This window comes from Triticum aestivum, chromosome 6B (assembly GCF_018294505.1).
Source record: "Triticum aestivum cultivar Chinese Spring chromosome 6B, IWGSC CS RefSeq v2.1, whole genome shotgun sequence".
Classification (NCBI taxonomy): Eukaryota; Viridiplantae; Streptophyta; class Magnoliopsida; order Poales; family Poaceae; genus Triticum; species Triticum aestivum.
Genome location: NC_057810.1, coordinates 349,827,616 through 349,844,520, shown reverse-complemented (window position 1 = coordinate 349,844,520; position 16,905 = coordinate 349,827,616). Strand labels below are relative to the sequence as shown.

At 42.0% G+C, this 16,905-nt stretch overlaps 1 protein-coding gene across 3 annotated transcripts in view; it reads left to right on the top strand.

Moving 5' to 3' along the window:
• LOC123137134 (uncharacterized) overlaps nucleotides 1-16,905 on the top strand; it is a 62,697-nt gene that overhangs the window by 38,269 nt on the left and 7,523 nt on the right. For all 3 annotated transcript variants that reach the window (XM_044556741.1, XM_044556740.1, XM_044556742.1), the window contains 21 exons: nucleotides 3,074-3,182; nucleotides 3,263-3,406; nucleotides 3,833-4,108; nucleotides 4,300-4,917; nucleotides 5,054-5,272; nucleotides 7,415-7,518; nucleotides 7,707-8,002; nucleotides 8,120-8,204; nucleotides 10,470-10,778; nucleotides 10,929-11,315; nucleotides 11,400-11,718; nucleotides 11,800-11,958; nucleotides 12,050-12,213; nucleotides 12,324-12,504; nucleotides 12,594-12,863; nucleotides 12,944-13,144; nucleotides 14,098-14,152; nucleotides 14,451-14,581; nucleotides 14,720-15,229; nucleotides 15,381-16,193; nucleotides 16,449-16,525. In XM_044556741.1, coding sequence (XP_044412676.1) covers nucleotides 3,074-3,182; nucleotides 3,263-3,406; nucleotides 3,833-4,108; nucleotides 4,300-4,917; nucleotides 5,054-5,272; nucleotides 7,415-7,518; nucleotides 7,707-8,002; nucleotides 8,120-8,204; nucleotides 10,470-10,778; nucleotides 10,929-11,315; nucleotides 11,400-11,718; nucleotides 11,800-11,958; nucleotides 12,050-12,213; nucleotides 12,324-12,504; nucleotides 12,594-12,863; nucleotides 12,944-13,144; nucleotides 14,098-14,152; nucleotides 14,451-14,581; nucleotides 14,720-15,229; nucleotides 15,381-16,193; nucleotides 16,449-16,525 — 5,427 coding nt within the window. The remainder of the gene's footprint in view (nucleotides 1-3,073; nucleotides 3,183-3,262; nucleotides 3,407-3,832; nucleotides 4,109-4,299; nucleotides 4,918-5,053; nucleotides 5,273-7,414; nucleotides 7,519-7,706; nucleotides 8,003-8,119; nucleotides 8,205-10,469; nucleotides 10,779-10,928; nucleotides 11,316-11,399; nucleotides 11,719-11,799; nucleotides 11,959-12,049; nucleotides 12,214-12,323; nucleotides 12,505-12,593; nucleotides 12,864-12,943; nucleotides 13,145-14,097; nucleotides 14,153-14,450; nucleotides 14,582-14,719; nucleotides 15,230-15,380; nucleotides 16,194-16,448; nucleotides 16,526-16,905) is intronic.

Sequence of the window (16,905 nt, the reverse complement as noted above, 5' to 3'; positions counted from 1 at the left end):
ATCCGTAGGCTATGGCCCGACCTCCTCTGCCTTGGCCTTCCTGTTGGCAGTCTCCTCAACAACAGCACCCGCTTCGTCTCCTTCCAATCACGAGCAGCGGCCTCCCCTCCCCTGGGTGTTGCCGAAGAACCAAATGGAAAGGAGATCATCCCCATGGGAGAAGGGGATCCCCTGTGTCCGTGAAAATCCCCCACATGGATTTGTTACCCTGGGCAGTCCTCCCCTTGCAACCAAACAAAGCCTTAGTGTTTCCGCAGCACCCATTTCTGAATAAACATCACCCCAAGTTAATTCATCACCATCATCGTCTCGGTGAACAGGTTCGGCATGAGCAAACCCATTCATTTTCCCACTGAGATTCCTCAAGGATTAGTGGGTTATCTTCTTCCCTTTAGAGCCTGCCTCTCGTAGCTCCTGAAATCTTGTTTTCATTCTCTGCTTGTATGAAACATACATGCTTATTCAGTTTCTTGTGCTCTAAATGATTTGTGGTATGGATCTGCATGCACAAGTTTCATTAAGCAATGAAATGGCAGCTGCAATTAACATATGAAAATCACAATTTTGCAAGCTACTTGAGAAATGTACTCCAATTGCGCTTGCAGCCACCCGATGACGAACAACAAAGAGTTATGATTCTCTTTGCCAACGATTGGAGCTCGAAAGCAAGTCCACCATATGCACCCGACCAAGAAACTACAAAAATATCATGCATATGAAATCAAAGTTTAGACATTGCTCAAACTGATAGAAAATTAATTATGCTTATACTTTGTTACTTATGAGCATTCCTTTTATCTCGGTCTTTGATCGCCATTTTCTTTGAGAAGCAGCCTTCAACTCTCTCATTGTCGCAATGCTTATCTTGCTCTGGTGTTCATTGTTACCATCTTCTATACCACATCATTGAAGATTGACCGCAAGTGTTGCAGCAAGCTTTTCTGTTTGTCTCTTTGATGTGATTTTTTCTTTTGCTTGGATTCAAGATCGATGATGCCCCATACAACATCTGCTCCATCTGTTGGTCCATCTCTTTTCAACAGTATTTAGCACCTCTTTTGGTAAAGCAGGTTTCCTTGCAAAGCTTCTTCACCATCAGCAATCCTTAGAGCAATAAATAGTGGTTGTGAAGCTCTCATGCAATTCTCCACTAAAGTCCAAAAGGGCAGGGAAAGCACAGTTTTTTCACTCCTCTTCCCCGATGGAGTTGGCTTGAATCTGTTAACAAAGACAGCTTAAAGTAAGCAACGATGTTGCAAAACGAGCAACTGCAGGCCTCATAAGATCACCACCATTGGTCTTCTTCCTCATCAAATCAAGAATTCTTCAATGAAACTCCGGTATCTTCCTAACATCCACCGGCATGAGATCCAAGCAGTGGGCAGCACAAGGGGTCCCGAAAATATGAGGAGCCCTGCATCAATCTGTTCCTCTAGCAACTTTGCAACCAAAGGTGCATCAAGTGATTCAGCGGAAACATTATTGGACCCCGAGAAGAACGGGACTAGATAAGGTAATTGATCAAATAGTGTCCCTTCACGGTTGAAAGGGAATTACATGCAATTGCTAGAGGAGCAACTTAATGAGGGGCGGGGAGGCTAGTGACAGTGGCAGCGGAAGGAATGTGAAACCAGTCAAACTCTTGTGCTGCGGTCTGGCTGTGAAGGTGGTCTCTGAAGCCAGAAGAGTCAGTAACAAGACCTGCAGAACCTCATGGAAGATCTAGTAGCCGCAAGCAGATGCTGAAGTCCTGCAGCTGAAGAGGTCGGCTCAATGTGACTGTCCTTGCCGCATTAGGTGCAATGAGGACGAGGGCGGCTTGCACCTATCCAGTGCGACAGGCGGTGTAGCAGGTGAACGGACAATGATCACTGAGGGAACCTCCAACATACCTGGAGGCAGGCGAAGCGGCGGTGGTGCGACCTGGAGGTAGCCTAGGCATCGATCCGCCGGTGGCGGCGACACGCCCTAGGAGGCGGCAACGGCGGCCTGAGATGGTGGAGCTTCGAGGAGGAGAGGTGGCTTCGATCTAAGAGGCTTGGACTGGGAGCACGGTGCCCAGATGGGATTGTGACGGAAACTTCAATCTGGACACGGGCTTCGAGTTTGATGAGGTCGCGCTGGGGGCGGATCTGGAGATCGGCCCAGTCCAAGCGAGGAGGTTGCAATCGGGGGTTGGGAAAGCAGAAAATCGGCAAAATAGACGAAGATGAAACCGAGGTCGATCGAGAGAGGTGAGGCTGGAAAATTTCCGCTCTGGGAAAAATCCCTTAACGGCCTCTTTGATTGACAGGATTCTCAAAATGCAGGAATAGAGTGTCATGTCCTCTTGTATCCTACAGGATTACAAAACTACAGGAATTTGGCTGGAAGAGTGTTTGATAGCACAGGAAAAACAAAGGAATTCCACCATGAGGTTTGAGTGGATCGAAAATTTCCTCCAAAATTTAGTACAAATGAATCCTATGGAAAAGTTCCTAAGGGTTCCAATCCTGTGAATCAAACAGGCACTGTAGGAAAAAATAGTAAGGATCCAGATCCTACAGGATTACAAAACTACAGGAATTTGTCTGGAAGAGTGTTTGATAGCACAGGAAAAACAAAGGAATTCTACCATGAGGTTTGAGTGGATGGAAATTTTCCTCCAAAATGTAGTACAAGTGAATCCTATGGAAAAAATTCCTAAGGGTTCCAATCCTGTGAATCAAACAGGCACTGTAGGAATAAATCGCAAGGATCCAGATCCTCCGAAACCTGGGCTCATGATACTATACTAGAGCAACTTCACTGTATTGCACAGCCCAAGGGGCAAATATATAGGACAAGAGACTTGGAGTACAAGTAAGGAAATCTAGACTAATACGAATACTTACGGATACTCCTTAACAGCGATAACAGCATTATGATACAAGAAAGCATGCCATTTATCTCCATTGTAAGGAGCAATTTTAGTGTTTTGAATATAGCCCAAAGGGGCAAATATATAGTACAAGAGACTTGAAGTACTCCTTAACGACAATAACGGCATTATGATACAAGAAAGCATGACATTTATCTTCACATCTTTCTGTAGCTATATACAACTGGATTTGGGGCAACTGAAAGTTAAAAATGATTTTAGTTGGCACGGAGGTGAAGAGAGTGACCCATCTGCTGTGCGTCTTGATGTTCTCCATGCTGAGGTATTTATTGGACGCAAACTAAATTGTTTAGTTTCCTCGCCTGGGTTATTTATTCTCCTGCTTCAATAACATGCAAATAGATAAATGGAATCAACATGGCGGTTGGAGTCAATGGCACTCTCGGGAAGTGTATGATTCAAGAGGGTCATGGCATCAATGTAGGGGTGCGGCGTAGTCTGAGGGATGTTTTCCGAAAGGTCCCAATGCTCTCCATGAAAGTTCAGGTGATTAATTTGTTTTTCGTATAAAGTTTGGCTTGTTATCTCTTGCTTATTTGATCGCCATAGTTTTGTACTTTAGAGCTGACATCTTGTTTTCTGGCCTGATTTTTATAGTGCAATCCTATTTGACACTGTATGCATGCTCTTGCTCTATTTATTTGTGCTCTTCACTCATACTTGAAAAGTTAAACTAAAGCTCAAAGATAGTTCAGATGCTGAGTTTCCATCTCCAGAATACTTTTGTTATCTGTTGGATGCCAAAGTGACAATGATAAAGAAGGTACCAGAAGGTACCGGCGGCAATGGTTACTAGCTCAGCTTTATGTTGGCAGATGCATCAATGGAGAATATTTTATGAACTGTCCACCCCTATGTGGTTATAGCTGAAATCCTATATTTTTTTGTAATTCTATGTTCTTTTGTCTGCAGATAGGATTACTGCATGCTGTTATGTCGGATAAAGAATACAACGTCATCACAAGTTGTATTTCGACAAATCTATCGGAGACACCCAATCTTCCCCCCAGTTTCCGTGAAAACGTAAACCGGACAAAAGAGTCAATACGCCTACTTGCGGATAAAGTTAACCTTAATAACCATTTGATGCTTTCACGTACTGTTGTCATCATGACTGTGAATGTCCACTATGCTTTGCTAGAACTTTGCAATGGTCCAGATGCCGAGTCACCTCTCGCGGAACTTGCTGTGAGTATCCTTTAAGAGTTACGCAACTTGTCTTGTAGGGGAAAGAATCAATGAGATTGTTTATCACTGGTCCTGTAAATATTTCATATTATGTGTCCTGCACATTTTTAATGCCTGTTCAAGCTTTTATGCAATGTATTTTTTAACCCTGATAGCATGTTGGTTACTGTCATATATTTCTTTTTCTGCAGCTAGAAGGTTTATGGGTTTCTTACAGGACAACTTCACTGTTTGAGATGGATCTATATTTGTCTATACTTAAACTTTCGATTCGTGATATCCGCCCAGATACAAAGTCTGAGATGCGCTTGATGCTTGGATCTTATTCAGAGACTTCTAAGCTGAACACACCAGACCCTTCATCAGATGGGGGGGTTTCTAACCTAACCATGCTGATACTAGATTATCGATGGCGTTCTTCCTTCAAATCATTTGTTATAAGAGTCCAACAGCCTCGCATACTTGTTGTCCTGGATTTTCTTCTTCCAGTAGTTGAGTATTTTGTGCCTTCGATAGGTACAATAACAGGCAGAGAGGAAAGTCTGGACCCAAAAAATGACCCTCTTATGACCTCAAATGACATTGTACTTTGTGGGCCTGTTTTCTTACAGAGAGAGAATGTTATTCAACTCTCTCCTGAGAGGCAACTAATAGTTGATGGTTGCGATATTGATGAGTTTACTTATGATGGTTGTGGAGGCACCATATCATTATGTGAAGAGCTTGACAAGAAGGAGCAGTTATACTCTGAGACTATAATCATTGTTGGGCGGGGTAAAAAGCTAAGATTCAAAAATGTCAAAATTGAGGTGCATGCTCAGTGAACTTGTGATTTGCTTAATTTTCTTCCTTTAACACAACTATTATGGTTTTGAATGATGTCCTAATTTTTGACTCATACCATTGCTATGTACCCTAACTTCATACTTTTTGTATGTATACAAGAATGGTGCATTACTGAGGAAGTGTGTTTACTTGAACACTGGAAGCAGCTATTCAATCTCTGCTGAAGATGGTGTTGAGGTTTCAGTCTTGGAAACTTCTTTTAATAACGATGAAGACAATCGTTTCCAAAGTGAAGAATACAACAGACAATTCAATGCACTTCAGCCTGCTGCTGGTTCACCCTCAAACCAAATGTTAAATTTTACATTTGAAGCGCAGGTATGACACTTAACTTTAGAAGTTATATTAATTCCCTGGCAAACATGCACCATTGTGCATTCAATTGGGTCTGTCTGTTAGTTAAATGCTACTTTAAGTCTTATACTTTCGGATTTGCTATTAACCGTTAGCCGTTTTTGTGCATACCACTGAGACTCTTTAGCAATACATATGCTGGTATCTCAAAAGTGATAGACGTATGTGTATCAGTGGCAGTCTGAAGAGCTGCATGCTAAAAGCAGTCCCATTTCTAGAAGTTCTGGTTACAGTTAGATGGTTTAAGAGGTTTGGTAATGGCCCATGCTAGAGGCCGATCCTGGAGCAACAGGGTACATTAGTCTTGTTTGCCGGATGTTTGCTCCCAGGGAACTCGTCTTCCATCTGGATCTTGCTAGATGGCAGGTTGCTTCCTCCAGACAATGAGTGTGGAAGAAATTGGAGCACTGCTATTTGGTAATAGAGCATGAGGCGAAGGCAGGGTTTCTAGGTATGGCAGGCACTCGTGACCAGTCTTGACCGTGAATTCCTTGGCTACTAGCTCCAGACTTGGCGCATGCTGAGGCTTCCTGTGCAGGATGTTGCAGGATGCTGGTCATCAAGTGAATGTTGGTGGCCATGGCACTGCAAAATCTGAATTACAATTTGAAGTGCTATCTGCACTTAATCTTTTATCCCCTCTTGAATACACATGAGATCTGTGTATCATTGCATTACTGACAGTTTAAAACTACAACCATACACAGCAGCGACAGCAAGGTGAGACTTCGACCAAAGCAAATAAATTACTAGACAGCCTTGGTAGACAGTAGCCTCAAGCGCGCTAATCTCCTAGCTGCTGCCAAAATCCAGAGATGTCCTTCCTCCAGTATTTGCTTAAGGATCAGCTGCACATTAGGTTAGCCTCCATTGAGTACACAATCATTCCTATGTTACCACATCATCCAAGTACCCATCATGATCAAAGTGTGTTAGAATTAATCCGAGGCGCATAGTAGATCATCTGAGGACCAAGCAATCACACGAGCACGACACTGAGATTTGTTAACGAGGTTCACCATCGTGGCTACATCCCCGGGGCCTGACTATGGGGGCTCCTCCCCATGACACCCCTACAATACCGCACCCCGGCCGCCTGGGCCCTAGCACACGACGCCGGCTCCCCTGCGTGTCTGTGCTATTATGTTGGCATAGGTTAGATCGTGTGTCTACCTTCTCATTATATAAGAGTCCTAAGATATAGGTGTCCTACTCGAACATGTCTTTGGACCCTATGTACACACAGTCCAAATTCAAATCCAACTGTAACCTACCTTGTACAAATATTCGACACAATTTTAACAAACTCCACCTTGACGAATATTCTTCACCACCTTGGATTCATCCATGCGTCGCACCTCCGTGTACATTGGACTTGAGATTATATCATGCTCAGGTCACTACGCTCTCCTGAATCCACCTGTTCTCCACCAAGCACTTAATCTTTCACATTTACATATTTGCTTCATAAAGCTCTCAAGCTTCCTAATCATCAAATTGTTTTTCCTTAAACCATTAACAGGAATAACAACATGTATTCCTGTCTTGAAACAGGCTTCACCCCGCTTTATAGATTACAGGTCCAAGTGCAGGAAAAGTAAAGATAACTGCTGGGGCAACAGCACAAACATGCCCTAAAAGAAAGAGGAAAAAACCCACCAAGTGTCCGGTAGATCAGTGACTATGAGGCATAGGAAGAAGTTGTCCTGCCTCAGTCATCGCGTCCAACATGCGGCCAAGCCGGTCCCGGTCCCACTGTCTAGAGAGTGGGTGCCAGTGCTGCAGAAAGGCTAGAAATTTGAAAATAGAATCAGTGGCCTGCCGTAAGAAAACACACTCAACATGGTACATGGTACATATATGCATGAAACCCCTCATCCAACGTGGTAATACAAAATGGTATAATAAGCCCAATATATATCGAACGTCCACCAACTGTCATGTTCAGGAGATGCATCTTCGACCAGAGGTCCAGGATTCAGTATGTGCACATTTTCTTTAACTCATAATAGTGGTAGTTTGTCAGTGATCTATTGAGTTGTGGGCATACAGATTACTTGTGGTATGATTTCTTGATGGTGCACATTTTTATTTGGGAATGTGCAGGTTGTCTCGCCAGAATTTACTTTTTATGACAGTTCAAAGTTAACAATGGATGATTCCTTGCACATCGAGAAGCTTCTTCGTGCCAAGATGGATTTCAGTTTCATGTTTGTCTTTTCTCTCTAGTTCCACTAAACCATTTTTTTCGTTTATGTCACTGTAGATCTACTACTCCCTCCGTCCCATAATGTAAGACGTTTTTTTGACACTAGTGTAGTGTCAAAAAATGTCCTACATTATGGGACGGAGGGAGTAGTTTCTCTCCTTACTGATATAAACTCTTACATGTAAACAGGTATGCTTCAAAAGAAAAAGACATATGGGCTCGATCGGTCGTTAAAGACCTGACAATAGAAGCTGGTTCCGGTCTTCTTGTTCTTGAGCCAGTAGATTTTTCCTGGAAATATACTTCAGTCAGTGAAAAGACAAACATAATATTGACATCTTCAGAAATATGCATCCATCTTTCTCTCGGTGTTGCTTCTCTCATGCTCAAACTGCAAAATCAGACCCTTGCAGCTTTGCAGTTTGGCAATATTAACCCACTGGTTTCTTGCACCAACTTTAAGCGAGTTTGGGCGTCACCAGAAGGTACTTATGTGTTAGTTCATCTAGTTTTTGTTGCAAGACACATTAGTGTTTTTTTGTTTCTTTTTGTTCAACTGGTTACACCCCCTGTTAATTTAATTGATCAATCATATATTGTAGGTGATCTACCTGGTTACAATCTCACCTTCTGGAGGCCACAAGCTCCTTCGAATTATGTTATTTTGGGTGATTGTGTGTCCTCAAGGTAATTTTCCCTCTGAGAACTGCCACCTGGTGACATTATGTTTCTGTTGTGAAGTGTGCGCTGGGTATTAGTAGCACTGTACCAGCAACTTTGATAGTCATATCAGTCTGCGCTCAGTGACCCAGATAAACACTAGGATGGAGTCAAGGAGTTCTGCAGCCATGCCACCACCAGAGAGTCAATGACACTCCACTTCTTCCACTCTTCACTTGCCCTGTTCGCTGGTTCATCGACTTCCCCTCTGACATAGCCTTCCAGCCCCTTTGTCCTCAATATTAGCAATGCCCTTCTGGACCAGCTTAGGTAGTTTGTGACCCCTTCCATCTTGATTTCATTTGGCATCAATTCTATTTTCTGTATCACCTCAGGCTGAGGAACAAGCGTACCTGGGGAAGGCACACCCTCTGCCTTGACAGTGATGAGCTCAGCTAGCTTCTCCAATGCCTTTACCAACCCCTGGTTGTCCCCCATCTTTCCAAGCTTGAATCACACCACTAGCAACCTCCAGCAACCACTGCTCCCCACTTTCAACCTCTCTACTACCTTCTCCCCTCAGATCTGGGATTCCACCTCTCCTTCTTCCACACAAGCCTTCTCCTCTCAGACAATCGCCAGCAAGCACCACCAGCCAACCACCATCACCACTGCTGGGATTAGGAACCCAAGCTCTGACACCATGTAGAATCAGGGGAGAGAGGGGTGGCGGCTGGGATAGAGAGATAGCCTGGTATTGTATTCTATTGGAGTTAGGGTTCCCTGTACAAGGGGTCAGCACATATATAGGCTGCTGGGTTACATGGGCCACATGGGCCACATGGGCCATAAGCGCACACACACACACACACACACACACAAGTACAGATAAGACACAGCCCAACAGTGTGCAATCCCGAAGCATGCCCAAAGAGCCCAAGCAAGCGACAAACGACAAGTAACTCCTGCTCTGGAGGGCAAAAGATGATAACATCGTCTGCGTAGATGGAGCGACCTGACTTCCCTGGCCTTGGCCAACAACATGTTGAGTGTGTCAATCAGCAACACAAACAATATCACGAAAAGCGGGTCGCCTCGCCGGAGGCCCTTGTGGTGCCAAACCGGCGGCCCTGGCTCGCCATTGATGGCAATCCACTCATGGAAGCGCGGGCCAAAGCCAACCTTAGCAGTACCTCGTAGTTGCGCAAGGCTCCCCCAATTGGTGCAAGTGTCAACATGAAGTTATCATTGATGCAGCGTTTCGAGATGAATGTGCACTGGTTCCCCTCGACCAACGCCCCAATCTCGGCGACAACCTGGTGGCCAGGATTTTGGCTACGAGCTTCACGGAGATGTGAATTAGGCTAATCCGTCAGGGCCGACCGGCCGAGGCGTCTGGTCTCTTGGGCAGCAGGATTAGGAGGGCCTGATTCAGACCCTCGAACACCCCCGCCCCCACAGAAGAGTGCAACTTGGCGAAAGCATCCATGACACCGTCCTTCACGGTCCCCCAACAGGCCTGAAGAAACTCCGCCGTGAATCTGTCCAGTCTCGGCGCCGTCCCTAGCGGCATCCGACGCACCACCTCCCATATCTCCATAAAGGGGGCATCAAGGTTCGCCAAGTCCTGCGAGCGTGATCCTAGGAAGTCTAGGTTCAGTGAGGCTGCTCAGGAGGCCTTGGCCATGGGCTGTGCAATACAGACAAGTTGCTCCTCTTAACAGTTGTGTCAAATGGAGGAGTTTAGTGATATACCAGGCCAGGTTTTAGAAAATCAGATCCAGCATGGTCTGATAACCAAGCTATGTTAAGAACAGCTTTTTGAGTCAAGGAAGCCACTTAATATAAGTGGGGTTTCAAAACCTGGCAGTAACTACATGCAAGACTTGCCTACACCTTAAGATTATCGTAAATGAGGGACATGTAGTTATAAATTCTACTTTGTTATTTCCATAATCCATTGCCTCAACTAGCAGTTACAATAAGGTTCATAATAACAATGCCCATTGACCTATTTCACCTTTTTTTGTTAGTTCTATGCCTAGTCTGTTTGGCAGAGAAGCTAATGAAAAATGCATTAGTTTCTACTGTGTTCTAAGACATAAAAAATGTTGAGTATAAAAGATGCAATAGAATTTCAGTTCTGTGAGAAGTAATATGTACATTTTTTAGGCAGTTCGCTGATCTGGTTGCTATCTTTCCCCTTTAATCTTTCATCTTTCTCCTGCTAATGCTAATATAATGTGTGACTTTGCCTTTTTCGGTATATAATGTGTGACTTTGCCTTTTCAGGTCTGTGCCACCTTCTCAGGTTGTGGTTGCTTTAAGCAACACCTATGGCCGTGTGCGGAAACCTCTTGGTTTTAGGCTTGTACATACATTACCTGGATCTCTAGACTTAGTGGATTCCAAGAAGTCAAGTGAGCAAAATGACTGTTCAGTCTGGGTTCCTGTGCCGCCACGTGGATACTTAGCTCTAGGATGTGTGGTAAATAGTGGAAATCAGCCACCTTCCAATAATGTTGTGTACTGCCTTCGTTCTGATCTAGTGACTTCTGCAACATTTTCAGACTGCATACACACACTCTTGTCTGCTCCTGGGTAATGACATCATCATTCTTTTTTATTTGGCCTGCCATTGTGTTGTTTGATTGTTTCACTTCATGAAAAGAGTTTCTAGAACCTACCCAGAGTTTGAATGAAAACACCAACAGTGGTATCATGGATTCGCTTTTTATCCTTTTTCTGCAGAATACTTTCTGGATTTAGCATCTGGCGTGTGGACAATGTGATTGGCACATTCCATGCACACAGTTCTGCAAACCAACCCAGTAGAACAGAAGCTCTTGATTTGCATCATGTTCTGCTAAGGAATCCAAATTGCTATATCATTAAAGATCTGGCTGCAGATTCTCCTGTTCGGAGTGACCAGCCAACTGATCAATTAAGTAATCCTAAGAGTACTTCTGGGTGGGATGTTGTTAGAACTTTGTCAAGACCAAGTAGCTATTGCACGTCTACTCCACATTTTGAAAGGATATGGTGGGATAAAGGTGGCGACTCAAGGAGGCCATTTTCAATATGGCGGCCATTACCTCGTTTCGGCTTCGCTCCAGTTGGCGACTGTATAACTGAAGGGTAATGATTTCTTAATATAGACATATAGTTTTCAAATACTCCGTGCTTTCTGATACTTGTTCACATATTTCATGATTCTTTCAGGCTTGAACCACCTACACTTGGCATTCTTTGCAAGTGTGACGACAAGATAGTTTCTGAAAAGCCTGTACGATTCATGAAAGTAGCACAAATTGACAAAAAGGGCATTGATGACATATTCTTGTGGTATCCAGTGGCACCTCCTGGATACGCTTCTCTTGGATGTGTTGTGACAAAAACAGATGAGATGCCAAGCAAGGATTCCATTTGCTGCCCTAAGTTGGGTTTGGTGAATCAAGCAAATATCTCAGAGGACCCTATCTCAAGGTCTTCCAGCTCAAAGGGACCTAACTGCTGGAGCATCTGGAAAGTTGGAAATCAGGTTATCTGTTATGTTTGAATCAATTTCTTTATACATTATTAGCTCATGGTTGTATGAATCCAACACTCTGTGATGTTTTAGGGATGTACTTTCCTTGCACGGCCTGATCTGAAAAAACCATCAGCTCGATTGGCATACAGTATTGCAGATCATGCTAAGCCAAAGGCACCTGACAATGTTACTGCTGAGTTGAAGCTGGGATCTTTGTCAATCAGCATCCTAGATAGCTCGTGTGGAATGGTGCGTAGGCATGCTAAATTATGTTTCTTGAAATGGAAAGAAATTGTTGAAATATTTGTATTTTCTAGTTACATAATTTCTGAATATTTAGGTCACACCAATTTTCGACACTACAATCTCGAGTATAAATCTTGCAACACATGGGAGATTTGAGACAATTAATGTCGTGTTGATCTGTTCAATTGCTGCATCCACATTCAATAGACACTTGGAAGCATGGGAACCTTTGGTTGAGCCATTTGATGGAATATTCAAGTAAGTTCTACTTGACTGTTTTCTTGTTTCCATCCACCTGACAAAATTCTACTGTTCTGACAAATCCACTGTTTCTGCACTACATTATATTTGTTCAATCTTTATTTTAGGTTGGAAACATATGATACCAGTGAGCACCCTCCTTCCAAAGTTGGTAAGAGGATTCGTGTTTCTGCAACAAGTCCTCTAAATGTCAACCTGAGTTCTGCAAATCTTGATTTGCTTATCGAAACTTTAATTTCATGGCGAAGACAAATTGATCTTGAAAATAGATCATCAATCAGAAATGAGGTTTCATCTATCATTTCAACTAGTTGACTATTGCTGCTTTTTGTAAACTTCCTGTAATGATTTATATTCTCTCTCCACCTGTTTTTCAGGATTCTTTGGAAAATTTAAAAATAGCTGACAATTTGTCCAGTTCTGCGTTGGATGAAGATGATTTCCAGAGGGTAGTTTTCGAGAACAAATTAGGATGTGATGTTTATCTTAAGAAACAAGAAGATAATGAAAACACTATTCAGCTATTACAGCATGACAATCAAATTTCACTGTTGATGCCGCCTGCGAGGTTTTCCGATAAGCTAAATGTATTGTCAAATTCTACGGAAGCAAGATATTATGTTGTCATACAGATCTTTGAGTCCAAGGTCATACTTGCACTTATGTTATGCTTTGCACAGGCAACTTCTCGGTATGGCACTCACAATATGTTTTTTCTACATGACAGGGCTTGCCTATCGTAGATGATGGTAATGATCATAGCTACTTCTGTGCTCTGCGCTTGCTCATAGGAAGTCAGACTTCTGATCAGTACAAGGTATTCCCACAGAGTGCCAGGACAAGATGCGTAAACCCTGTGAAAACAGCTGAGTTACAGACACATCATGCTAAGTGGAATGAACATTTTATATTTGAAGTTCCAGAACAGGTAATTTTCCAGTAGTGGTTTCAGTGAAATTTATTTGATGATTCACCCTTTTAATGGAAAATCTATGGTGGGACGAGCCCCACATTGCTTTAGAGAGCGACAGGTTGTTAATAGAGCAGTCCCTATAAGGGAGAGAGATATGCATGCATGCATAATCTTACACCTCGCGTTGACATCATCAACATTAATTGCTAAATTTGATTTATTGAAATGATTTATCTCACAAGCTGTTAATCAGATTAGTGATATGTCTTCACTGGCGAGTTCGTGTTGATGAGGGCTTCAAAATAAGATCCTGTATTGGCATGTTTAGATGATTTTTTGTCGCCACCAGTTACCAGATTATAGTACGTGGTTACCATATTTAGCAACACACAGTTTCCACAATAATATGAATGGTCACCAGGCAATAATTTACATGTGTTATTAGGCATTCCATTCCTTTTGTACAGCTACAAAGTGAGTTTTTCAAATATTACAAGTATAAAATGATAATGTCATAAAAGTAGTATAGTGCAAGTCTTACACTAATGGAGAATGGCATCCCATCATCTGATAACTAAGTATATTTAAATCTGGTAAGTGAAATTAATCTGGTAACTACTGGTGAAAAAAAGTTGCCAAAACATATCGATATTGAATTTAGTTTCGAAGATCTCGCCACGGTGAAACCAACAGGGAAAGCGGATCATCAATCGGATTAATGGTTTGAGAGATAAAAGTTTTCTAGTGTAGTCCTCACATAAGACACCATGGGCACGTCCCCCCACATAGCACAGTCATTCTTTTTATGCCTGTCTTGTAGTACCGTGGCCAGATCATAGTGTAATAACTTCTCATAGCCTAGTAGGCCCGGTCGGACCTTATTATATCTTATTCGTGAAATATTTCACATCTTCTTGTATGAGTGTATTAGTAGGATTGCATTAATTGTTATTTCATGGGCTTTGCAGGCATCAGCTAATTTAGAGATTGAGGTAACAAATTTGGCATCAAAGGCTGGCAAAGGTAATTTTATAATAAAAACTGTATGGCATTTAGCAGCTTGCTCTTGATTTTTTGTTCATATTTCCTGTCAAATCCATTTATAAGATCATTATGTATTTCTTATTGGTTGTTTCTTCTTAACAGCAAAATACTGATTCCATTTTTCTGACTTCCAATTTTTTCTTTGCCTCTTTCCTTCGGAACTACCCGTTTGCCTACTGTCTGTTATATCTGAACTAAATCTTACACTTGCATGGGAAATTTGGATACTAGAGAGTAATGTTTAGGATTTGAATAACACCCTTCATTCATTTGTAAGGTGAAGTACTTGGTTCTTTGTCAATCCCTATTGGAAGGGGAACAACAACATTGAAACGAGCTGCTTCTATCAGAATCCTTCAGCAAGCTGCTGATGTCAAGCGAGTAATGACATGTCCTCTTACTGGGAAGGTAGTTCTTTTGTTTTGTAGAACTTGCTGAGCTATTTTGACAATGTTAAAGAACCTTTTTTAATTTATATTATATTTGCTCATCAGTTAGTATCCTTAATTACTTTACATCAACTTAAGCATATTTAACATTTTGTAGGCCACAGGACTCGATGAGGGAGACAGGAAAGGCTGTGGTGCTTTAGTACTTTCATGTTGTTACATAGAACGATCTACTCAAACAGACTTCCAGAGCTGGAAAGACAGCATAAGCAATGCAGAAACTGGTTTCTGGGTAGGGCTTACCCCAGATGGTCCATGGGAAAGTTTTACTGCAGTTTTACCACTGTCAATCATCCCAAAATCACTTAATAGTAATCACTTTGCGTTTGAGATCACCATGAGAAATGGAAAGAAACATGCAACTTTGAGGTCCCTTGCTGTTATTGCTAATGATTCTGACATAAAACTTGAAGTTTCTGTATGTCCCATAAACAAGCTTAATAGCTCCATGATAAATGATAAATCAACCAGTTCCACCAACAACGTTGATGAAGTATTTGAAAACCAGTGGTATCAACCCACTTCAGGATGGACAAGTAACCATTCTAGTGATCATGGAATTGAGTTGGGGCAATGGAGCACTAAGGACTGCTCTTACTCATCTAAGGTAATTTCTTTTGGGCCCGTTGATCAAGGAAATCAATCTTTCCTTTATTTGAGGAAATAGACATTATATTTGGTTTTAGGTTACGCAAAAAATGACATATATAAAAGTTATTAGCTTCTAATCTAACAAAACTATGCAACTTATTATGAAGGCATTCTTTGAACCCCGTCTTCCACCTGATTGGAAGTGGACTTCACCGTGGAAAATCGAAAAATCTACTTCCGTAGATTGTGATGGATGGGCATATGCTGCTGATATTCAAAACTTAAACTGGCCGTCATCCTGGAGATCTTCTAAATCACCACATGACTATGTTAGACGAAGGCGTTGGGTACGTTCGAGGCAGCTATTGCAAGAACAAAGTGTGGAAATAGCTAGGAATGTAGTTGCTATTGTGGATCCATATTCATCTACAGCGTTGCCTTGGACAGCCATGATCAAAGATATGGATTTGTGCTTGCAAGTTCGGCCTTTTTCTGTAAAATCAGACGAATCATACAATTGGAGTCAGGTTCTTTCACTAGGTTGTGACAGCCTACCTAAGCAGCAGCAGTCTTCACTTTCTAGGCAAAGCACCATGAAGCAATCATCTGTTCCATCAAGGAATTCTGTTCTTAGGCTTGCTGAGCTCGAGAAAAAAGATGTTCTTTCATACTGCTCCCCTCTTGTTGGTATCAAACAATATTTCTGGCTTAGTGTTGGAGTTGATGCTTCCATTGTTCATACGGACTTAAATATGCCTGTTTACGACTGGAAGTTCTCTTTCAATTCAATTCTTAGACTTGAAAATAAGCTTCCATATGAAGCTGAGTATTCTATTTGGGAGAAGTCAGCTGAAGGTAATATGGTTGAAAGACAGCATGGTATTGTATCGTCAGGTGGAAGCGCATTCATTTATTCAGCAGATATTCGGAAATCCATTTATCTCACACTGTTTGTTCAAAATGACTGGATTTTAGAAAAGGTAATGCATTTGTGTCTCTGTAGAACATTTCCAAACCAAACTAATGGATCATGGTTCTTCTTATGATAGTGTAGTTAGAGATCTATAGCACATAGGTGTGATAAATCCACTGGTTTCTGGAATACGCTTTGTACTATCCTGCTGTTCCCATCTCTTTTTCTTCTTACCAGACAGATCACTAATTTATGTTACCTGCCTTGCATGTATACTTACTTGAGGGATTAAAGTAATTTATCCATTTCTCATTCCTTTTAGGATGCTGAACTGATAATGGACTTGCTGTCCCTGGAACACGTTTCTTCTTTCTGGATGGTTCAGAAACGAACCCAGAGGTTTGAAGCTTTTATTCTTTCAGCTTTTCCTAGTAGAATTTCACGAACAGTAATTTGAGTACAACCGAGATGTAGTTTTTACATTTCAGCTTTTCTTCAGATGGTGTCCAAACAAACAACCTATGTAGCCACAGTATTTTTTGCATTTTGTTTTGGGAAATGTCGCATCACATTTGTTGCCATGTGTTACACAATTCTGTACAACTTAAATTTGGTCCCATTCATAACGTTTGGTTTTCTGAAGCCCTCTGCTCTCTGATTACACGATATTCATATCAATATATGCCACACCGGCTGGTTATGAAGGTGCATTAGCTTGTATTGTTCTTTTGGGATCCATTTAAAATTCTCCATAACAGTTTGATCTAGCAATCTAGCAT